This window comes from Chironomus tepperi, unplaced genomic scaffold, assembly GCF_022539635.2.
Source record: "Chironomus tepperi strain 1889 unplaced genomic scaffold, CSIRO-AGI_Ctep_v1 contig_58, whole genome shotgun sequence".
NCBI lineage: Eukaryota > Metazoa > Arthropoda > Insecta > Diptera > Chironomidae > Chironomus > Chironomus tepperi.
In genome coordinates, this window is record NW_027226180.1 from 770,402 (window position 1) to 794,951 (window position 24,550).

The 24,550-nt window shown below is 34.5% G+C and overlaps 2 protein-coding genes across 4 annotated transcripts in view; one reads left to right on the forward strand and one right to left on the reverse strand.

Moving 5' to 3' along the window:
* LOC139100201 (mucin-2) overlaps positions 1-15,718 on the reverse strand; it is a 40,934-nt gene extending 25,216 nt beyond the window's left edge. The window contains exon 1 of one of the 3 annotated variants that reach the window (XM_070652805.1): positions 15,472-15,718. The gene's annotated coding sequence lies outside the window, so the exon portion shown is untranslated. Of the gene's footprint in view, positions 1-14,406; positions 14,493-15,463 lie in introns of those variants that run through there. The other 2 variants (XM_070652806.1, XM_070652807.1) reach the window with 2 other exon arrangements.
* Positions 15,719-17,212: 1,494 nt separating this feature from the next.
* Positions 17,213-21,510, forward strand: LOC139100378 (uncharacterized). Its single transcript, XM_070652994.1, has 8 exons — positions 17,213-17,355; positions 18,497-18,582; positions 18,934-19,021; positions 19,094-19,132; positions 19,344-19,552; positions 21,037-21,124; positions 21,190-21,231; positions 21,293-21,510. The coding sequence occupies exons 1-8, from the start codon at positions 17,292-17,294 to the stop codon at positions 21,508-21,510; spliced, it is 834 nt and encodes a 277-aa protein (XP_070509095.1). The 5' UTR covers positions 17,213-17,291.
* The last annotated feature ends 3,040 nt before the right edge of the window (positions 21,511-24,550 follow it).

The following is a 24,550-nucleotide window of genomic DNA, read 5'->3' on the forward strand; positions in this document are numbered from 1 at the left end:
CTGTAAGCCGCGGCACACTAGTTTATTGGTGAAATTTTTTGGATATGCTAGGAACCATATATTATGTGCTGTTTCAGTGTAGGCTAACAATTAAGGTTGCCCACCACTCCATACCAAATCCACGACTCAACATCAATCCCTAAACTGCATAAAACTACCAAAATTCATCACTAAGAATCCAACAAAAAAAATAATATCGCATTTCCACAATAAATCTCTTAATTTTGTCATCAGAAATTCCACAAATATTGCGGCATCGTCCAACAAACACAAAAAAAATAATGTAAAGTTGTCTCGACAAGTTTTGTGCTGAAAGATAAACAAAAAATACTAATCAAGTTCATTGACCAGCTTTAGTCTTTCGCAGTAAATAAGAGAGTAAAATATTCATGCACTAATGTTGGGAACGAATAGGGTTTTGGGTTTAAGGGGAGGGGATAGCATTGGGTGTGTAGATGGGAAGGGGTGTCAACCTACATCCATATAATTTGTGGATCTTTGGATCAAAATTCTTGAGATTCTTGACAGAGACACTCTAAGTCGGTTAAACAATTCCAATATATGACACCAGGCTGGCTTGACTATGTCACCATGCCATTCCCCCATGCCATGAGCCATGCCATGAACGATACCTTAAATACTGGTCATTTTTGTAGGTTGAGGGTTCTCGAGATGGTTTTTGATGGAAGAAAGCTATTGACAGTAATTAGTACTGCATTTGGTACTGCGAATTGACAACCAGTTTCAGACGTCATCCAAGAGAGACAATAGATCATAATTGATCAGTCTCCAAGACTTCTACAAAACCTCAATATTGTAGTCATGTCATCACTTGTATAAACTACCTCAGGAATGTCTTCATCTTGATCTCGAGAATTCATCGAAGCATTTTGTTTATTCTCAATTTTACCAACTCAATAAACATTAAAATTGTTAAAGAAGATATGAAAGAAAACTCGATAATTTGTACAGAACGAAGGAGAGACTTGAAAGAAGACGCAATTTACATTTCGGAATGCATTTTCTTAATTAATTGCAAGATTTGACGTAAAGACAACACCTGCGTAATTTGATGATGCTGATGACTCAATCATGAATCAAATTATCCATCAAGCTAGCAGTTACGTCACTATTGTCATCATCAACAACAGCCATATCAATTTCAAACTATAAACATTGCGGGATAGTCCATAAATCCCACATGACACACACGAGTCAATGATCCACATTTGCATAAAAAAGAGAATCCGAAAAGAGAAATTCTAGTAAAATTCAAGAATTTAGAAGTCAAAAACTACACATTTGAGTAGAATTTGATCAGTTAAGTCAGTGGTGGGCAACCTTTGTGCCGCGGAACACAAGAGAGAAAGTCAATCTTTTTGGATGTGTCATGACTCGCATGTTGTGTGCGGTTTTTGTCATGGTCTTTCTATCATGGTGTGACATGGCACAAAAAAGGTTGGACAACACTGGAATGGAAGCAGTGGAACTCGATGGCTTGAGTTCTATCGAGTTTATCAAGTCCCATCTAGTCCCTACTCAGTCAAACCATCAAGTACCGCTGCTTTTAGTCCAGTACTGTCCAAACTTTGTGTTACGATACACCTTGGTGGTGATCCACAACCAAAACTGCACATGACATGCAGTTTATGACACTTCGCTGACACATCAGAGTGCCGCATCACACAGTTTGACCATCACTGCTTTATATTCTCCCTAATTTGCATAATCTAATGGCCATAAAAATAACCTTCCTCAAACTTTTCTCTTTTTAGTCACAGAATCAGAATTCAGAATTTATTTGAATTTTGTCGTAAAATCAAAACTGCCAAAACGACTTTCACGTGGATGTTATGATTATTAATATTTCTACGTCGTGTTATTCCACTCGATCAGGTCAAATGCGTTTCGACCTCTGAGCGTCCTTTCTGGTGTTTTTTTGGTGACTAATCGATGACTGTGATCTTGTTTGGTTGATGATGTGAGAATTTTTTGGATTATTGAGGTTGGAAATTAGTCATTTTGAGGAATTTGGAGGGAATTTGAGGATTTTTGGCGCATTTTTGGCGCAATTTTGAATAATTTTGACGCAATTTTGTCATTTTTGGCGCGATTTTGACATTTTTGGCGCATTTTTGTCATTTTTGGCGCAATTTTGACAATTTTGGCGCAATATTGAACATTTTTGGCGCAATTTTGTCATTCTTGGCGCAATCTTGAACATTTTTGGCGCAATTTTGTCTATTTTGTCAACATCATTCCATCACTAACATCAAACAAGCTTCCTTTATCGCCCACAACACCAACAATCGCCGCTCAAATCACATTGAACTTTCACTTTCCATCCATTCATTTCCAATACACAATCACAACTGCATCTATGTCTGTATATGCACACATAATAATATTATGATTTGTTAGCGCAATCATCATTACAGCCACAAAATCCATTTAAAACCTTTAGTCACTGACATGCTGTAAATGAGAGAGACAAAAGAGTCGACGATGCAGAAAAATTGAAGATGAAAATGCCAAAGTGATTAAAATAAAGGCAGTGCTTGAGTGTGTCTAAGATGCAATAAAACTGGGTGAGAAAAAAAAAGTTCAAAGAAAATAAAAGTTGAGGTTATGAAAGACTAAAGATGTGGATTTGGGTCAATTGTGGATGAAACTAAATGATGATGAGTGATTTTGTACGGAACTGATGATGATGGGGACATTTGTAAGTTTTGGTACGATTTTTGAGGTTATGTTGACATATTTTGAGGTTATGCTGCTCAATTTTGAGGTCGTTTTCCTGAACTTTTGAGGTTATGTTCCTGAATTTTTGAGGTTAGGATCCTGAATTTTGAGGTTTTGCTCCTGAATTTTGGAGGTTATGTTCCTGATTTTTGAAGTTATGTTCCTGAATTTTGAGGTTATGTTGCTCAATTTTGAGGTTATGTTCCTGAATTTTTGAGGTTATGTCACCCTATTTCGACATACTTAACTGCACTTAAAAATTGACACTCGACATGCAATTGCGACTTAAAATTTCTTTATAGCCTTAATAGCATACAGAACAAGCACAACACATTTTGCACAATAATTTCATAAAATAAAAAATAAAAAAAAGTGTTTCAAAAGTCTGACAGCAAAAATATGCAGCAAGTACCAATAAATTTTGATCGGATTTCTTTTCGTGTATGTTTTAATATTAATTGGCAACAATTTGAGCTGAAAAAGCTGATATTGAGACATGTTGGTGATTATATGATCCATTATTTCGTTTATGTTCAGCATAATCACAGCCATTTTCGTGTCTTTTATTTCAGCAAGACTTGATTTTTCGATCAATTGGCTCATAATAACTGTAATGATCGATTGTGGACCTCTTTTTGGAGATTTTTGAGGCTGATTGTTGAAGATTTATTAGGAATAATTATGGTATGTTGTTGATTGAGATGTAGTTTGTGGTAAATTGAGGGATTTGGTATGGGAAACTTGAGTTTTTTGGTATTTTAATCATAAATTATTGAAGATAAGGATTTAAAATAGAGTATGGGACATGATCAGAAGGCCGACTGCTTATAGGAGCACACCGTTGCTTCCCTAAACTTATGAGCACATCACCAAAACCCTTCCCTTTCATTTCCCATTAGAATTGCAAAAATTGAGGGGGCTTTTGGGGTTTTTTACGAAAAATTCTACTAAACTGAAGATTTTTGCCAAATTGGGGATGTAGAAGTGTTGCTGTTGACCCCAAACCCATTCTTACGCTTTGTAAGGCTGCATGGTGTTAAGGCTGCATGGTGTTATTGCTGCATGGTGTCATGTTGCATTGTGTTAAGCTACATTCAATTCTCTATACAAAATTCAACTCAACCCTTCATCCCTACCTTCAAAACCATCCAAAATTCCCATCCAATTACACCTTCCCAAAATCATGTCACTAATTCATGCTAATTGCATGCCTACTCATCGCTATCACACATGTGAATGAACTTTCCATTTATTGTTCATTTTCCCACATATCGAGCATAACCGCATCCATTTAACTGAACAAATGCATCGAATTGCTGCTCATGAGCCATAAATGTTCATGTTCGCGCATTCGAAACGAAGATGACAAGGAAGACAAGCAAAAGAATGAGGAAGTAAAGAAAGATTGTTTTAATTTATTGGCAAAATTCCTTTCTTTTTTCATTGCCTTTTGTTCTGCTTGTTATGTCCATATCGATTACCTTATTTACTGTCAATTATTCCTGTAAGTTTCTTATTTATTTCTCATTTTAATGAGCCACAGACAATGGATCGGATTAGAGATGAGATGTAAGGGACTATATTCTATGTACATCCTGGGTTGATGATCGTGTATGCAGCTATTGTGGATATAGACAATAAAATATAAAGAACAATGAAATTGCATTGTTTAGAAGAATTTTTAGAGATTATCTTGGATTAGAAAGGAAAATTTATGGTTTTTGCTGAGGCTGGGTATGGGGTTGTATTGGGAATTGGCCAGTGGAAGCTAGTGATAGAGCCAGTTTCACTCGACACCTGTGGGAGGCCATGGAACACAATTAATCTGTACGACCAACGAACTAATTAAGTAAGGTGAGGTTGGGTATGAGATTTGTGGTCTGTAGTGAGATGTAGTGGACTTACCATGCTAATAAGGGTTCCTGTGGCCGAGACCGAGACCGAAATCGAGTCTTCCCAGGTATTTTCAGTCTTGATCTAGAGAATTTATCGAGATTTTGGGAAACTATGTATGCATATAGCAGATGCACATTCATATAGAGTAAGGAGGTTGGCTTGGTGGTTTGGATATCTGGAGTCTTAAGGGTCGTAACCCCTTCAACCTCGGGCTAAGCCCTTGCCATGCTGCTTCTATGATGCCAGATTGCCAATAAGACACCAGGGTACCCTAATCGATCCATGACAGCTGATTTTACCTAACCTTCTGGACATCCTATTCAACTTATTCCATCCTCCTATCCAGAATCCATTCCCAAAACCCCCCAAAACTCTCTTAACTCACTCACTCATCCACAATTTCTCTCTCACATCCACTTCATTACTTTCACTATTTCTTCTCATGTATTCATACTCATACATGACTCTACACACACATATGTTGCTCATAAATATGAAAATTTTCCTTTTTTTTTGTCATTGCAATTTCTTCTTTTAAAAATTCCGTGTGAATCTTTTGCTTTTTTTGTGCTGTCTTTGCGGTTTAAAAATGATCTTTTTATGCTAATTGGAGAGTCTTTTTTGTCTATTTTGGTACAATTTTTTGGAGGTTTGAGGATGTGTCTGTGCTAGTTCATCCGGTTATGGGATTTATTGGGAGTTGGAGTGGGTCAGGGGGAGCCCTTGGTGGTTGCTTAGGGGGAATTAAGTTGTAAAGTGACCAAATCTCAAGCCCCATGCCTTGAACGTTCCTGAATGATCCCAAAGATCCCTAAAATGACGCCTGAAGTCGATTCAACTGCTGCCCACCATATGCCATCATTCTGAACCATCCAATAACCCCCCAATCCACACCATACCCAGCACCATTCCATGTAAATGCCAATAATTCATAACCTCAACAATGATGCACATGAAAAAATTACACAAAAAAAGCTGCATAATAAATGACAATATTGCATGCAACAAAGGTCAAAAGACTGAATTTTTTGTGATGTAATTTATTGATTTTTACATGCCAGCATGAGAAGCTTTATAATTTACTGGAAAGAAATTATTGAGAGACACTGAACTTGAGAAGATTAAAAAAATATTAAAAAAGTTGTCATTTGAGATGTAAAATGAAAGTCATTAGATTGTTAACTGTTGGATGAGAATGGCTTATTGCTGTAAATGATGTTGATGGGAATCTAATGATGATTTGATTGGTTTTTATTGTGGATAGAATTGAGGAAAGGATAGATGGTAATGAAGGTGTGGTTATTGGTGACCTGTGGAGATGTAATACACATTTGGAGTTGGGTTAATAGACAGACGGTCATGTAGAATGCAATTTGACTCATTTTGGATGTACCAGGGGGATTCTAAGATGTGACAAAGTGTATCAAGGTGGACAAATGTGGAGCAAGTGGTGTCAAGATGTGTCAAGGTTCACTAAAGGCATGCTAAGGTGTCTTAAGGTTTGCCAAAGTGTTCGAAGGTGTATCAAGATATTCCACAGATTGCCCAAGGTATCCCAAGGTGTCTCATGATGTGCCAAAGCGTCCTAATGTGTACAAAGAAGTGCCAAGGTAAGCTAAGCTGTGCCAAGTTGTCCCAAAGTATTCCAGGATGTGACAAGTTGTACCAAAAGATGACAAGATGAGATAAGATGTCTCATAGTGTCCTAAGATGTATCAAGGTGTGCCATTGTGTGGCAAGGAGTATCAAATTGCGCCAAGATGCGCCAAGGTGTGCCAAGATTGCCTTAATATACAAAAGTTTCCACAACATTGGATCAATCGATCCAAAAATTCAGAATACCCTTGACTACCCACTACACAGAATAATTTCCACGAACCACAAACCCCCACATGTGTGCGATAAAATTGCAGATTTAATCTTGACTTCAAAAAAGTTTAAAACTTATTGACCATCAAAAAACATAATTTAATTTAACATTAAGCCAGAGCAAGCCTGTCCTTTCATTTTTATATATATATTATATATATTTTCAATCAAAAGTGCATAAATTTCCATCGCAAGTGTCCCCGGCGTGCAGAAAAAAACACAATTTATGAATTATCCATTCAGTTCATGTGTGCTGTCCATAATAGGTGTGTGGCTGGCTGGCATTAAAAAGAGACCAAAAATGCTTTTTTATCGGACGATAATAATCGGTTAACATAATTATGTTGTTCTTGTAGGCCTGTCTTGTGTATTGAGAGTAATTGGTGTGCAGGGGGGTAGGCAGAGGGGAGGGGACATTTGGGGAATTGCTGTGGTCTCTACATCCAACTCCGCATCTGTTTCAGTGCCAGTTTTTTTGAGATTTTTGTGTGGAATGCATGCGAACGTTCTGTACATTTTGTGATGGAAATTTGAAATTTTTAATGCAATTTTTTTTATATTTTTTATGATTTTTTTAAGATCAAATTATTGGAATTTTAATTGAATGTGGATAATTATGTGTGATATTTTTATATATATTTTTATTGATCTATAAATTAAGACTCAAATCAGCCTATGGTTGGTTGGTGGTGCTGCTGTGATCTACATTAATGCATTAACAGCTTAATTAGATTATTAAAAATATATTAAAAATGTATTAAAAATGATGAAATTTTTGAGATTTTTTTAGAGTTTGTTGCATTAATGCGCTATTTTTTGATGGATGTCCAAGCCAGGGTATACAGGACACCAATGCAGATCAACTCTACTGTTTTTAAGTTTCCAAAGTCAAGAATCTTTTGGAGTCGGACTATAGAGTCCTTTTGGGGTTCAATGGTGTCTTGCCATCTCTAGTCTAAGCCCCGTTCAGTTTAAAATTCATGACTTTTTTCTTAATTATGCAAATTATATTACGCAAGTGGTCACAACATGATCACAGAATAATGCAAAAATAAAGTCAAAATCATCAACTTTAATTCACCGAAAAACACTCTTTTGAAACCTTAATTGTTTGACTAATTATTGAAGAAATTTGAATAAAATTACGCTAAATAGAGTTAAACAATGAGATCAAGATGGTAATAATTTTCTAGGAGATTGCTCAACTATGAGCTCATTTGCTCTACAGAAGTCTCAGTTTTGACATATTTTTTAAGACCGAGCATGAAAGCGACACTGGAACCGAGCTAAATTTAGAGTTAGAACCAGAACCAAAGCCAAATTCAGAGTCAGGGCCCAAGATCGAGACTCAAAGGTCTTGATCGAACTTCGAAGTCTTGATCTTGGTCTTGAGAACCCTCACTTCTGGATACCTTACCCATTACTTATGGACGTTAGTTAAAGTATTTGAAGTCTAGTAACTTTGTCTGAGAACACTCATCTCAAAATTGTGTAAAAATAGTACCTGACCTCTTAACTCTGTCAATGTTCCATTTCAAGTCAGTACTTCTCAACCTACAAACCACAATTACCCAATTTCAATTCATCACATCCACAACGTCACCCAAACCAAATCATTCTGACAGGACTAAATTAATTTTTAATTCTTTTAATTCAATTTCAACTTTGATCAACCGGAAGATTTTGTATTTTATTATTTATATTTGGTTCGCATTATCCACACAGTAATAAAATAATGCCTTAAGGTGTAGCCTGACCAAAAAAAAAATATATAAAAAATTAATCAACGGTTACGGTTTAAAATGTCTCAAATGAATTGAATATTATAATGTAGACATGCGATGGATATAATAAGGAAAATGTTTAAATTCAGAAGGTGTCAAAAAGATTTGGTTTGGTTTAAAAAGGTTTGGAATTGATTAGTTGGATGGTAATGTTGGGGACATGAGGGGTTTTGGATGAGTTGTGACATTTTTGGATTGATAGGATATGAAGGTGTACCCCATGGAAGCGATGGATGGTTGTCTCCATAGAATTCTTGAGTTTTTCTGCATATCAAGCACAAAAATCCAATTTTGAAGAGATTTTTCGAGCAGACAGTGAGGATGCTTGCATGGTACTCAGTATTATGCTCATGGTGGGTATTAAGGTGACATGTAATCATGATGATCATCAGTTTGGAGTTTTGTCAATATGATTAGTCATTATAGTAACTCATTGCCACTTATAGAGGCCCTCTAATCCCCAATATACCCTAAAAACTGTTTTATATCTCAAAATATGACAACACATCCATCCCTACAGTCACTAATCTCCCAAATACTCTCCTAAAATCCCCAAAATCTTGCCTAATCTAATCTAATTCATCAATCTCCAATACATTTCAATATTGCATCAAAAAGAACCTCGAAAAGCTCACAAAAAACACAAAAACTTTTTCAATTACATACAGCATAAACTCTAAAAAAAAATGTTAATCAACACATCGACTAACGCGCACCACGATTGACCAATTTCTGACCAAACCCACGAAAAAATATACAAAAAAAATATGAAAATTTTCGCTTCACATTCTGAGTTGTGCTTACTTTTTTGCAGCATAAAAGTGATTTTTAATTACATTCAATTTAACTCGCACTGTCCTTCAAGACCTCAACAGCAGCAACAGCAACAAGCTACAACATTTATTATAATTCCAATATTTTTTGCGCAAGGCATTTGAGCTCAGGCTAGCTGAAATGTTTGAGAATTTAAGGTAAATAGGAAAATAAAAGCTATTTTATGGGTGTGGAATGAACGAGATTTTACAGCATACAGCAACAGCACACAGTGTCTGTGGATGGGGAACTGAAAATGGAAGTCGATGTGGAAATTTTTTTCAAATAAATTGCTGAGGAAAGACAGGAAAAATGACTTTTTTTATGTGAAATTCTTTGAAGTTTATCGAATAGCTTGACAAATAACTTAATGCTGAGATTTTGTGCTGAATTGTTGGAATTTGTGTGACTTTTTCTTAGAGCTAATTGAACTGGAATTTAGCTGATATTTATACTGATATTGACTGATATCTAATACAATGTATCCAATGTAGCTTAAGTGCATTTTATGGAGGAATCGGAAAGGTAGTTAGGTTGAATTTGGTGTGGTGGCTGCAAGGTTGGCAGTTGAAGTGTGGCAATCTTCAAATTTGTGCATTTATTAGAAGTTTTAGACACTTGAGTATGGAATGTTGCGTGAAAAATAATAGGAACGAATGGTGCAAGGTTGCCTTATGAATGGAATATTGATAGTATGCCATAGTATGGATCTGAAAATGTCATATTTTATCAATTAATGATCGTAATGACAGCCCAAATTCAGTCAAAGCTTAGATTTGGTAAACAATTCCTGAATTTACATTAACAACAGGCAATATGAGAGTCTGAATGCAGGTAGAAACATTCAGCCGCTGATTGACGACCTTCGCAGATCTTTTTGGCAGAAGCCTGCAATCTCTTGAAGAGCCATTGAGGTCAGACAACCTGCCAATGGAGTTACCTTTGAAATGTGGACTGACAAATGACAAAGCCGGGATTCATATTAAGTAGGTTATCAATAAAACAGATTGCAACTGCAATTGGCAAGTGGAAGCTAGTGCAAGGATCAGCTTTAAGCAACATCTTCGAAAGGTAATAGATCACAATTGATCTGTACGACCAGCTAAATAGCTATACTGAGTTTAAAGCTTCAAGCCACAGCATTTAAACATATTCCTCATTAACATTGATCTAGTCATAATGTATACCGTAGCATTCTTACGGTATAATGAACGTAACCTCATTTATTCTTTATTGGGATATATCCAACAAGTTAGAACAGTTCTGATTGAATTATAAATAATTTTTTGCAAACTCATAATTTCTGTTGAATATAAAATGATTTAATAAGCACTTGAGGCTTTTGAGATCTGTCGATATTTTGATAAACAGAAGAACTAGCTGAATGAGAATATTCAGGTAGTAGCTTAGAACAAATTGATGGATTTTGTTGGATCTAGAAGTAATTTGTGGAGCAGCTAATAAAGTTGTTATGATTGAAGTTAATTAGAACATAAATCAAATAAAATTGTTTTGTTTTTGGGTAATTTAAGAATTAATTTTGATGGAAATAAAGCTATGGCTGTAAATTAGAATATTTTGAGGTTATGTCACTCAATTCTTTCATAATTTTCCCAAATTTTGAGGTTACCAAAATTTGAGGTTATGTAGATTTTTCACAATTTTGAGGTTATGTCACTGTATTCTAAAGTTATGTTCCATAATTTGTAGGTAACATTATACAATTTAGAGCATTAATTAACCCACCATCACCACCACCAATGCGCACAATTCACTAAATGATTGATTATGTCTTCAAAAGTACAGTTCCATTAGTCAGCATAGCTCACATAAAACTTGAACATTTCAAATTCTTTGATACATTTTATTTCACATATAATATAATATTTTCAACATTGAAATTTAAATTCCTTTCTAAAATCTAAAAAAAAGACTTAAATTGAAACAAGAAAGAAAAAAAATATTTTTTTTATTGATTTGCGAAATTCACGTAACTGAATGGATTTTTCATTTCATTCTCTCCCACCCAGTCAGACATTGCTTTAGTTAAGGTTTCAATTAAATTGTTTTGAAATTGATTTTGGATTGAATAATAGCTTTGGTGACTTTTTGGCTGCTGAGTTGAGGGTTTTGTAGTCAATTTTGGTGTTATGACATCAATTTTGGGTTCTAGGACAGTGGTGGACAACCTGTGTGTCGCGACACTCTTGTGTGTCGTCAATTTTTTGGTTTAAAAGCCACGAACCGCACATCATGTGCCATTTCTGTTGTTCCTTACCACAAAATTGTCCCACAGCACACATGTCACCCACTCCTGTCCAACATCAGCTTCAGCTTCAGCTTCAGACATTCCATCCAAGAATTCCAATACAAATCACATAATATAGATCACAATACATCACCTTGCATGACAAAAAGTGCTCATTCGATTCCTTTTTGATGTAAATTAAATCGAATTCTAGAACTGAAAATTAAGGCTTGGCTTAACATTGAATGGGACAAGACAGCATGCTGCTGCTTGTGTGCTAAATAGATTAGAACCCTGGATATATGTTTAATATATTATGTGATGTAAATTGAAATTAATTGTTAAATGAATGAAAAATATTGGAATTTTGAGATGTTGGGAGGTGATTGAGCAGTATTAGAGGTAGAATGGAGTGGATTATAGATTGTGAAGGCACCTGAATATTAGGAGTCTAGTGTGAAGGTGCCTGAATGTCTAAATTCATTTTTAAAGACACCCTAACCTGAAAAACTCAAATGTGAAGGCATCTGAACCTTAAGATTCTAGTGTAAAGGCACCTGAATCTCAAAATTTAAGTGTAAAGCCAACTGAACCTCAGAACTCAATTGTGAAGGCACCTGAATCTCAGAAAATGAAAATTTCACTTCCTCTAAAGAAAGCAGCCTCAAACATCAAGCATTAATCTACATCCTCTATAAAATCTAGAACAAGTCACAAATCAAGTATCAGACTAGACACTTGTAACTCAACTCGTTCAATTAATCACAAGCATCAACTTTGTTAGAATTTCTTATAAATTTTTACAGTAATTTTGTGAAAGGTCGGTGTGCAAAATCATGAACAATTGTTGCTGTAGCTGTTGATCTTATTCGGTATAATTTGCTATTATTATGATAATCATGTAAGATACTTAGTGTGAGACTTAGTCTTGAAAATATGAGTCATAAGTTTGTGCATTTATGGCGCTACAATTTTTTAAGTTTTCTTCTTTTATTATTGCTCTAAATTCCTTAAATAATTATACGGTAATGTTTTTCGGGGGGTCGTGCTTGTGGAATTTTTATTGAAAAGGTTATGCGCTTAAATTTATTGAATGTTTTATGATGTTAAGTGTCAATTGTGAGCTATTAAATAGTTGGGTGTTCTAATTCAGGATCTAAGCAGCATGCCGGGTTAGTCGTTCAGAGTTTGGAGTCCATGAATGGTAGTCCGGACTCACAAATCCTGCCAACTTTAAAATTGCTTCAATATTTGCCAACCTGACAAAAAAATTGACAACCTAACCTCAAAAATTAAGAACATAACCTCAAAATCCCCAATTTTCTCACAGTTCAATCCACAACAACACTTCAAAGTCCATCAAATCTCGCATCACAAACAACATCAAGACCCTAAGGCTTAATGACACCACAAAAAAATCTGAATAAAGTTCAACACATGTCGATTAGTAACTTGCATATAAAAGATACTTCCTGTACTATAAACATTTCTTTATGCATGAATATCAATCAATTTACGTAACTAGGAAGGAAAAAAGGTGGAGAGAAAGAAAGGTCGTCGTCGTTTAGTGTGAAGGAATTGATTTTGTGCATAATAATAAACAATATTAATGCGTTTGTTAATGGTTTTGATGTAATAGGAATAAATTGGCTTGTTTGTTGGACAACATAACCTCAAAATTGTCAACATAACCTCAAAATTCGGGAATTTAACCTCAAAATTAAGCATTTTAACCTAAAAATTGGAAATTTAACCTAAAATTCAGGAACTTTAACTCAAAATTTGGGATATAACCTCAAAATTAAGCAGAATTTCCTCTAAATCGGTAACATAACCTCAAAATTATCAACATAACCTCAAAACTCACCAACCTAACTTCAAAATTCAGCATCCTAACCTCAAAATTGTCAACATAACCTCAAACTTCACCAACCTAACCTCAAAAATTCCACTTGGACATTCAATTCTACAAATTTATCTCAACAATTTGTTCACTTCAAAAGGTGAAATCAACACATTTTTCGTAATCACCTTCAACACTTCTTTCTCCTCTCTTTTTGTCTGTGACTTATCATCTAATCGACATAATCGAGACCAACGAACCGACAAAAAAAAAATTGTCAATTTTTTCACACCAAAATTCAATTTTTTTGAGACTTTAGAAAGAGATTTTGTTGATAAATTTGTGTTGGAGATGTGGAGAGATGTTGAGGAGATGTGGCACTGGCGGTGAATGATAAGAGAATGTAGAGGAAACGTGGGTAATTAATAGGAATTTGTGGCTTGTTTAGCATTGAGGATATGGAGAATGATGGGAATTATCAAGTTAGCCTCAAATATTCTCAAAATTTGCAGCATAACCTCAAATTTTTTGACATAATCTCAAATTTAGTGACCTAACCTCAATTTTTGCATTAAAATTCCCAATCTAACTTAAAATTTCCCTTAAAATTTCAAAGATTCTCAACCTAACCTCAATTTTTTTCACTAAATCTCAACATAACCTCAAAAAATCCAAAATTTCTAAATTTAACCTCAAAATTTTCTTGTCTAACCTCCAAATTTCGAACATAACCTCAAAAATACCCAATCTAATCTCAAAATTCCCGGTCAAAATTCAATGATTCTTAACATAACCTCAAAATTTACCCCAAAATCAACTCCCAACAATCTTCCAAATCCACACCAAAGTCAAAGTCAACCCAAAACACAACACACATCAAAGCTAGCCAGATCGAAAATCAAGAGAGAGAAATCATTGAAAGTGAAAGCGATTTTGGAGCTGCTCTGTGTCTCTGTCTTCTTCTTCTTCCATTTCTTTCCCATCCGTTCGTCGTCGATCTCAAAAAAAGCAAGCTCAACACAGCACAAAAAAAAATGGAAAGAAATTTCTTTCCGATAACTTTCTTACTCAAGACTAACTTGACTATATCCTGAAGTAACTGTATTGGTTGATTACACACTTTATGCTGCTTATTTCTATTTTTTTGCACAATATTGAGACAATTTTTAGTTGCACGCGATGTAAAATTGTTAATTATATGCAATACTTACTGCTGTGCTGCTTTTTGTATGATTTGATGCTAATGTGGTGACAGGTTTGTTGAATTAACGGGATTTATTCAGCTATTGTTGATGATTATTGAGTAATTGTGCGTCGATGGGTTTATGAGGAACTGATGTAGGCTTTATTGTGTCAAAATTGGGGGTAGAATTGAAATTTTGACACTTTTTGGAAGATTTTGGTCTGAATTTGCATGAAATTGACGAAAAATTGACAAAATTTGGCTAAACTTGACAATAAGCTTAACAATTTTAACATTTAAATCTTGCCACAGAAAATAAATTCTGCAAATTTCACTAATTCACTTTCATTTTTAAATTATTGTTTGATTAGTAAAATTTAAGTTTAATTTAAAGGAAAATTGAAATAAGAAAATAATAAAAATTCAAAGTTAATTTTAAAAAATTGAAAAATTAAAAAATTTTAAATAAAAATTGAAAAATTCGAAACCTTTTTTTAAAAATTTTGAACAGTTTAGGAATTAAAAAAATAATTATAACAAATTCAGATATTTAAAAAAAAAATATTCCAAATTAGCAAATTAAGAATGTAGTTAAGAAATTAAAGAATTAAAATTTAAATTTGACTTTTTAAAAAGCGAAAATTTAAATTTTTATAAAATTTAAATTGAATTTTAAATCTTGGAAATTTGAATTTTTTTTTAAATTGGAAATTTGAATTTTTCAAAATTTTTCAAAAACGAATAAATGAATTTTTACAATTTTTACAGAATTAGAAAATTCATTTATTTAATCTTTTAAATTTCAGATTTTTTTAATATTCTTAAAACTCAAATTTTCAATTTTATAAAAATTCAATTTTAAATTTTTTAGAAATTTAATTTTTAAATTTTAAAATTGTAGTTCTTATTTTTGAAACTAATTTTTTTTAAAATTTTAAAACATAAAAAGCTTTAAAATTATTGAAAGCTAATTAATTATTATATGTTTTTGATAAAAATTTAACTTTTCTTTTCATTTCACTTTTCTTTAAATAAACTTAAATTAATACTATAAATTCAAATAAATTGTCCACAAAATTACACACCAACTTACACAAAATCAAATTATTTTAATTTTTTTTCACTTTAACGTCCACAATTCAAATTTTAAAAATTCTTAAAATGTAAAAATTCTCAAAATTCTTTTCCTTCCAATTTATTAATTCCAGTTCAAAGAACTTCTTTATTCTCAATAAATTTTATTACTTTGTTAACAACAAAAAAAAGTCACAAATTCCGTTTAATTTTGTTTTTTGCCGTTCTTCGATTTCGTTTCTCTCGATTTTCTTCGTCTTTTACCGTCAACAGTTGAAAGCTAACTGAAAGAAGAAGTGAATAAAAAATATTTTGTGTGCAATAAAATTGAAGCTAAAAAAGAAGAAAAAATTTTTTTTAAAGTTTTTTTTTTTTGAAAACATTCAAGTTTGAAAGCTCTTGGTTTAGTGCTGAACTGAGCAACGACATGCATTGCTGTTCATTAAAGTAACAAATAATTGGGTTCTTTTGGCATTATTCACTGTATGAATAGACCGGGCTTTTTGATATTGAGTCACCGAATGTCAATATTCATACATTCTAATAGAATGTCTTTCATTTCACATCCTATTTGATTCAATAATTACAACAATATTCAAATCATGCGTAAGATCTGTGCATTTTGAAGACACGAATGCGTCATAAAGACCCATCGCTAATTCAAATGAATCTTGTCACAATTAACGTTATCAGAAGGGTTTTCCGAAATGTTTGATGATTTTTTGAGACTGAGGCTGAGTTATAGCCTGGGTTCAAGACCTAAACCGATACCAAAACCAAAAACAAGATCAAATTACAAGTTAATTCTTCGAAGTTTTGGTCTCGTCTGATCTGAAGATTGAGATTAAGTCGATTATGGTCTTGAGAAACCTTATTCATAAGAGAGTCATCCAAGATACTGCCCAAGAGACAGAATCAATACCAAAGACTGTAAACCAGAGACAGTACTTGAAAATGACTCTGGACTTTTTAGAGTCGAGTTGACCGAATTGACTTTTTCATATAAAAATCTCAAATCTCTTATTCTGCTTTATCGACATTTAGGTTTCATTTGAATTTATTTTGTTTGTTAATTTTAAAATGACTTTGTTTTCTGACTAGCAGAAATTGGTTAATCGATCAAGAATCCAACACCAAGTCAGCATTGCTCTGATATTAGATTTAACCAAATCCGCCAGTAAGTCAGTCATGAAACTTGATTTTTGATCGAGTAACCTACTTTTGCTATTCGGATAGTTTTCATCAAGTAAATAGAAAATCATGAGAACTTGAGGAACTCTAATTTTGATGTAAAATTTGATTTAATTGTCTCAAACCTTAGCAGACATAAAGCATGCTTTCATGGCAAAGAGACACCACTATGGTACCTAAAAGCGGTCTTTATGTCTAGCAAAGTAACCAACTTGAAGCTTCATCCCCCAAAAAAAAAAGTCATTCAAATCCCCATTGTCTTCATGCCATTGAACTCTTTTTCCATCCCAAATATAGGCCACACTCAACATCCCATTCACAAATTTTCAGTCATCAAAATCGCATCAAAGAAAATTTTTGCCAGAACTTCCTCCTCAAAAACTACAAGAAAAAAAATCAATGAAAAGAATAATATTTTTATGGGGTCAGGATGTCAAAGAATTTTGGCGCCGTCAAGACATTATTCAGCATCGCACACAGAACAGAACTAAGAAAAACATTGAGAACATTGCAGCCATGCGTACGCGACATGAGAATAGACACAAAAATTGTTCAGTCGATAACGAATTTTCAGATGCGACAGTCAGCAATAAGAATTTGAAGCAATAATCAGGTCCTGTAAAAGTTGTGGATTAAAAGTAGCTCAACATGTCAAAGTTAATTAAATTTTTTGTGCAATTTTTTGTGGTTGGCGTCTTGTTCGGGCAATTAGGTAATGATAATTGAAGGTTTTATGGATTTATTAAGATGTGCTGCAGATAGATTGTGATCTAGTGCTGGATATTGATCAATAAATTGAGGAATAATAAGAAAAAAAATTGGATTTTTGGTATATTTTAGTGAAAAATTGAGTTTTTTGGATATTTTGTCAATTTTAATACATTTGACCTTTAAAATGAGTCAAAAAAGGATTAAAAAATTTGATTAATTGTCAATTTAGTTCTTAAAATTTTTTTTGTAAGTGTCGACAGGAAGGGTATTAATTTATTGATAAATGGACAGTGATTTCAGATTAATTTTTGAAAAAAAAAATAAACATTAAAATTGATTGAAAGTGACAAGAATGATCGTGTGATGTGTTGTGTCCAAAAAAAGTAGTGAATTTTTGAACTTTTTACTTACTTCCTTGGCTAAGGCACACAAGGGCCTATTACCACATTAAAAGAACGACTGTAGACAGCTCTATCTCCAAGTAGACAAAGAGAATGCTGTCAAGAGCTTGTTCTACTTGAATATACTAGTTAATCATTATTATTATTATTATTATTATTATTTATTTTATTATATTTCTTTTCAAATAAAGGAAAAGCCGATTTAAGTGTCTTAGTTACACTTAAAAAGGCATAAAAACCTTTGATCAACGTTACAAATTACAGAAGTTTATATTACTTAAGTTTCAGTTCTTAATCATGCTCAAAAGCTCTATACTCAGTTTTCTCTGCTTTTGAGAGCATGCTCTTTGCCTGCTACGGATCCTTCGATAATTTCTGTAAAAATAATGCAAAAAAGAAGACAAAAGACTCTCAGTCGACAATTAAGTGCTGTTATGTGAATATCGGATGTGTTAGTTCAATCAAGCTAGGATATGATCTACCAACTAATTTAAATTCAGTGAATTGATAACAATGATGAAATAATTAGATCTAAGTTTGATCAAAAATAGCCGATTTGTGCTATTCGTAATAGTGAAAAATATAAAATATTCATATAAAATTTCTATATTTTGCTGAAGTCGAATTCGACTCGAATTTTGTATAAAAAAGTCGACTCGACTCTGCATAAAATTCAAGTCGACTTCGAACTCTGACAACTTCCATGTCTCATCCCTCCTCCTCTTAACTATATTCTTGCAGCAAATGCATTAGAATGTTACACATGCAATTCAGGAGATAAAAAAGAATGTCATAAAATTGGAAAGGATACGGAAATTGAATCTATGGTAAGTTTGAATAAAGTTTATAGTCTGGATACTTAATTCAATTGTGACGTTAAAATTAATAGTCAAAGTTTTACGAGAGATGGAAGTTCTTAATCTTCTTTTTCTTAACTTTGGTATGGTCTAGTACAGTGATGGATAACTAGTGTGCCACGACACACTTAGGGACCATCAAAAGAAATGCCATGAACTGAATGTCATGTTCAGTTTCAGTCGAGTTTTACTACAAAGATGTGCCGCGGCACGCAGGTTGTCCATCACTGGCCTAAAAGAACATAATCAGAAGAAATTGACATCAATTTTAAATTTTTGAATTTTTTGAATAATTTCTAATATCTTTGCTTATTTAAACAGGAATGCACATTGAACGCGGTTAATGAGAAAGTACCAAACAATCTCAACGGGATCATAAGCGTCGATTTTCAACAAAATGTAGTTGGACGTATGACTTATAATGTGTATTATAATGAAATGATTTAAGCATTAATTTGATGAATTTTTTGGCTCATTACAGCGATTCCAATGGTGTGTCAGAAGATTGTATATACAGAAGGTATGTCAATGGCTATTTATAGGTTATGATTCATAATTTGGAGTCTAAATTGGTCATTTGGGTCTCTAAGTGTCAGTTGTCACTTGGAAATGACGTTCATTGACATCTGATCATGCCGAGGCTAAGTCACTCAGCCCCAATGCTTAATGCTCAACACCCAAGGCATCCGACCCTTAAAAATCAAAATCTAACCTCAATTTTCCCATTACAGGTGATAAATCGTTCACATACCGTGGATGCAACATCAACGTTACATCAGGTGTATGTGCTCACGTCAACAGTCGACTCGAACAAATTGGAAAGAGTGAAATTAAAATTACATCATGTGACGTGTGTTCCAATGAAAAGTGCAATTTTTCATCGCAAATTATCTCGGATATTCGTTTAGTCTTCGTCCTGGTAGCTTTTATTAAATTATTTTATTAAGTATGAATTTAATGTGTGTTTTGTGAATGAGATGTGAGGTGTGGGGGAGGTGAGGGGGTACATGGGTGATGGATTTGTAGGGCTTGGAAGCAATTCCAGTCAATTCCTCAGAATATTCAATCATTTTTGAGTTCTGAGCTGTCATAAGTATAAGTCATGTCAACCAGACTTGGCAAGACTACAGTCAAGTCCGACATCCAGACTCTGATCCCTACAACAGCACACAACTATGATCTAGTCCACAAATCCACCCACAACCCTCCACATTCCCCCTAATATGAATTATGCATAAGAAAGAAATGAATTTATCGTAAATTAAAAAAAAATGTCAATTTTATTCGGTTATTTTCGGTTCCTTATGATACACAAAATAACTTAATAATACGCAATAAACTGCAATAAATGTAAAATGTTCATCCACAATTAATAGACAATAATTAATTAAAATGATTAATAAAGATTTTTTTCTGTTGTTAAATAAAAATATTGATGTGATTTTTTATTGATTTATTTGGGTAACTCCACAATTGATGAGTCTTGGTTAATCCCACCCAAAACACTATGCTCCCCATTTCAGACACCCCTGCTTTGAGTCTTTTGTAATTCATCTAAGTACAGAGACTTAGCTAGAACGGTTTTTTGATTTGAATCCGAAAACCACTGACTTCCTTCCTGAGTACTACCCTGGATCTCAATTACCATGAAACCATTCCATTGATTGACTATCATTTTGTGCTAATTAATCCTAATCATTCACAATTATGTCTTAACATTTAACCAAAATCATCAAGTTTATCAATTATTCAGAATATCAAATTCATTTATTCCAGTTTTGTAAATTTTTTGAGTGTCAGTTGTTCAATGAATTTGAGTCTAAATAGTCACAAGAGCTGCAAATTATGTCAAAAATTATGAAATTTGTTGTATATTTTGTCTTTGTTATCTGCATACAAAGTCAATTGGGTAGGTAATTTGCCTAAATTCTGTGTGACGAATTCAGTGTGACGAAAGTTCAAATTGTTTATGGATTAATATATATTTGCAGTCAACACTCTTCAATGCTTTAGTTGTGATTCAAACAGAGATAAGGAATGCCATGAAATCAAGGAAATTTCTCCCATAAAAGCTGTGGTAAGTTTAAGGGCTTTGTGATGCTTGATTCCAACTCTGCATAGTTATATGACCTGCAGAGTACACCAATTCAATGTACCCAGCCACAATTTATGTGTCGTGAAGTCACAAACCGAGTTGCTGTGACTATAAACAGTAAAAAAGTTCGAAAATCGGACCCGGCTTTCCCTGAGATCGAGCCGGGGTCGTTATGGTCGGTAGACAGAAACTGTAGACACTTAGGCATCTGCACGTCACTGCTGCTTAATATCTGGATAAGAAAAATCTAGCAATTTTTACTTAAACCTTGAAATTGAACCCAATTCATAAATTTTGTCTCACAATCCACTTCTAATCCCCATCAACAGGAATGTCGTCCAAATGTTGTCAAGCAAAACACACCCGAATGGCTTGCTGAAATCATCAGTATCAGCAATTTTGGAACCGACCTAGAAAGTAATATTTTATTGATTGCAGCCAATTAACTTAATTTTCCTTAAATTTATCTAATGCTTTTACAGTAACGGTTCCAATGGTCTGCCAGAAAATTACAGCTGTTAATGGTTTGTATTGTCATGTGTGGCTGAATGTTCAGACATTCTACAAAATCATTTCAATTTCCAGAGAAAATGGACCTCCTTACATACCGAGGATGTCAAATGCATGGCGGAAAAATTGATCTGTGCAGCATAGCCAAATCAAATGCAATTTCCGTAGACAATGGAATTAAAATTGAATCATGTATCGTTTGTGAAGATGATTCTTGTAATGGGGTTGGTCGGATGGGTGTGGTTGGGGTTATTTGGATGATTATGGGGATTGTGGGTTTGGTATTGAATTAGATTGACTGGGTGTGGGCTTTTTGGGGGTTAGATGACAGCATAATACCGAATTTTTTGTATTTTATGCTCCATGTGCTATCCAGGCATCTTCTTGTTTGACGTTTAGGGTACCTCTACCTTATGACGTAGTTCACTACCCTACCTGCCTCTCATCCTATCCTCCCCTTACTCTACCTACCTCCTAACCCTCCATGTCCCTTTCCCCCACTGTCTCCTTACTTGTCCCCTTACTTTAGCTGTTCCTTTACCCTACCTGTTCCATTAACTTAACTGTCCCCTTAACCAACCTGCCGCGTAACCCTACTTGTCATCTTGACCCCTTCCTGTCTTCTTACACTACCTATCCCTTGTCTCCTGCCGGGAAGGCCGAAAATCGGAAAATTGATCAAAATGAACTGTTCGAAATCCTAAATTAATCCCAATTCCGTCCTCCGTCTTCTACCCTTCTTCCCGTTCCCTTTTCCCCCTTCTCCCCGTCCAAACAAATTCCTCATCATTGCTTCATCTCCGCAACACTCAAATTACTATCCAAAAGCCCGCAATTTATGTGGCGCCACATTGTTTTCCATTTCCACATCCTCGTCTCTATGTTGACAATAATTGTATCTCCTCCTCAATTCTTCAAGTTTTCTATGCTTTATGTCTCACAAGTCAATCCAGTTTATCGTTGCATTTTCATTCATTCACATTCATTTTTATCACTTTTTTTTGGACATTTTTTAATGAAGAAATTTTTATTTTGTTTAAAAATTGAGCATGGCGGCGTCTTTGTTGCTGTATATTGTGCTGCAACAAATGTCATTTATGCTGTTGCACTTTTGTTGTTGTATAAATTTGTAAGAATTACAAAGCATGATAAGGACATGATGTTTGTGGATAAGTTAAAGGCATTGGGAATTGGTGCTTGTGAGAATTTTATTATTTATCATACGATTGGGACGGTGCTGTTGGGGATTGGGATCAGGAAGGTGAGTAGCTTGGTATGTTGTGCAGTGGTGGGCAACATGTGTGATGTGACACATGTCATGGCATTTTGAACTGAAATGACACACAGGTTGCTCCGTGACACAAGTTGCCATGTGTCACACAAGTTGCTCAGTGTCACACAAGTTGCTCTGTGTCACACAATTTGCTCTGTGTCGCACAAGTCACCATGTGTCACACAAGTTGCTCTGTGTCATACAAGTTGCCCTGTGTCGGACAAGTCACCATGTGTCACACAAGTTGCTCTGTGTCACACAAGTTGCCCTGTGTCACATAAGTTGCTCTGTGTCACACAAGTTGCTCTGTGTCACACAAGTTGCCCTGTGTCACACAAAGGTTACCCCGTGACTCAAAGGTTGCTCACCACTGCCCCAAAACCTTAAAATCATCTCAAATTTCTCCAATTTCCATCCACAGCGCAAACCCAACCACATCCTTTACTTCTTCAAATTTCACTTCTTCATCACAATTTTCATCATAATTTGTGGCTTTGGATACTTTTACTACATAAAACCAGCATTTTACCTCCTTGTTATGTTCTTTATTGACATTGCCGTGCGAATTTATGGCCTTTGCATCCTCGACACCATACACAAGCTGTTCAAAGACGAAACAAACGAAAAAGAGCTTATTAAGATGCGAGAGGAAGTAAAATTAACATATGGTGCTGTAGATGATGCCAAAAGTACGCCATCACATCATGTTACATTTACACTTAGTTCATCGAAGGATTCAATGGATGAATCAGATATGGAGGAGAGTCGGGATGAGCTGAGGAGTATTAATTGAGTGGATATGGATTGGCAGTGGATGATGGAGTTGAATTATAGTGATCGATTAGGTGCAGTGGTGGTACGGTACGGTACAGTACAGTCTTGATGCATTACTGGTACGGTGTAATGGGCCATCTAGTACGGCAAAGTGGTACAACTGTCCCGTATCAGTGATGTTCCTATCTCTATTATCCACCATGATACCGAACCATGCCCTACCACCTCTTTGGCCCTAGATATATATCTATAAACTTATCAATGTATACTCAATGTATAGCTTTAAAGTACATATTTGTGTGCCTTTTTTGATGATGTGTTAATCAATAAATATCAGAATATTTTAACCCAAAAATGACCCTTTTTTCTATGCTTTCTCGATATCGAGATTGGGACCGGAAAATCCTGAGACCTGGAAATCCCGGGATAGTCCCGTCTCAAGTCCTGAAAATCTTCAGAGACCGGGATTTCGGGTAAGCATACTTAATTCTTCAAATTTTGACAATTTTTGTTCATATTTTGCCATTTTTTATGTACTTGCTTACTTTTTTTACTGGACATGCTGATCATCTGTAATCTAGGACCCTATAAACCTGACTCTATCCCCTATTAACCCTCGTCCAATACCAAAAACTTCACTATCTCTATCAATAGCCTCTGTTTATGTACATAAACGCTTGTTATCATTCAGAGGGGTACTGTAAGGGGGAAGGGTTCAAAAAAATCAATTTTCTCCATTTCCCCCCAAATTACCTAACCATTGCACAGCCCCCAATTTTTCCAGTCCCCCAATACCAATTTCTAACAAATTTCACATTTTACTACCAAAGTGTCACTGAAGCGCATGTCAAATTTCTTCCATGTAATACGCATGATATGGACCTTAATGTCGATATCTTATGGCATAGCAAACGAGAAACAACAAAAAATCATCTTCAAGCATGAATTGATATAAAGTTTTGGCGCCAAAATGTCTGGTGACTGCATCAACAAGAATTAAATATTTTTAAAAGGAAAAGAGATTAAGGAAGGGATGATAGGAGTTGGAATGAGTTGACCGTCAAAATTAAAGTTGGATGGGATGAAGCGGGGGAGAAGGGGTGCATCCAAGGAAGGTGTTTGGAAGGTATTTGGTGGATATATGCGAATGGAGCGCATTTTTGGGTCTCAAAAAATGTCAAGAAAATTGATTTTTGGATACAAATATGAGGGTAGGCGGGTAAAGTAGAGTAGAGATAGGGTAAGTAGGGAAGGTAGGAGTCTCTAACATACCCCAATAGCTTACC

What these genes read in the sequence shown, in the direction of transcription:
- LOC139100378 (XM_070652994.1), top strand. Translation starts at nt 17,292, where the DNA reads ATGTCAAAGTTAATTAAATTTTTTGTGCAATTTTTTGTGGTTGGCGTC. An exon ending in GAAGATTGTATATACAGAAG is followed by an intron (nt 19,133 to 19,343) that starts GTATGTCAATGG and finishes TTCCCATTACAG; the next exon opens with GTGATAAATCGTTCACATAC. An exon ending in GAAAATTACAGCTGTTAATG is followed by an intron (nt 21,232 to 21,292) that starts GTTTGTATTGTC and finishes TTCAATTTCCAG; the next exon opens with AGAAAATGGACCTCCTTACA.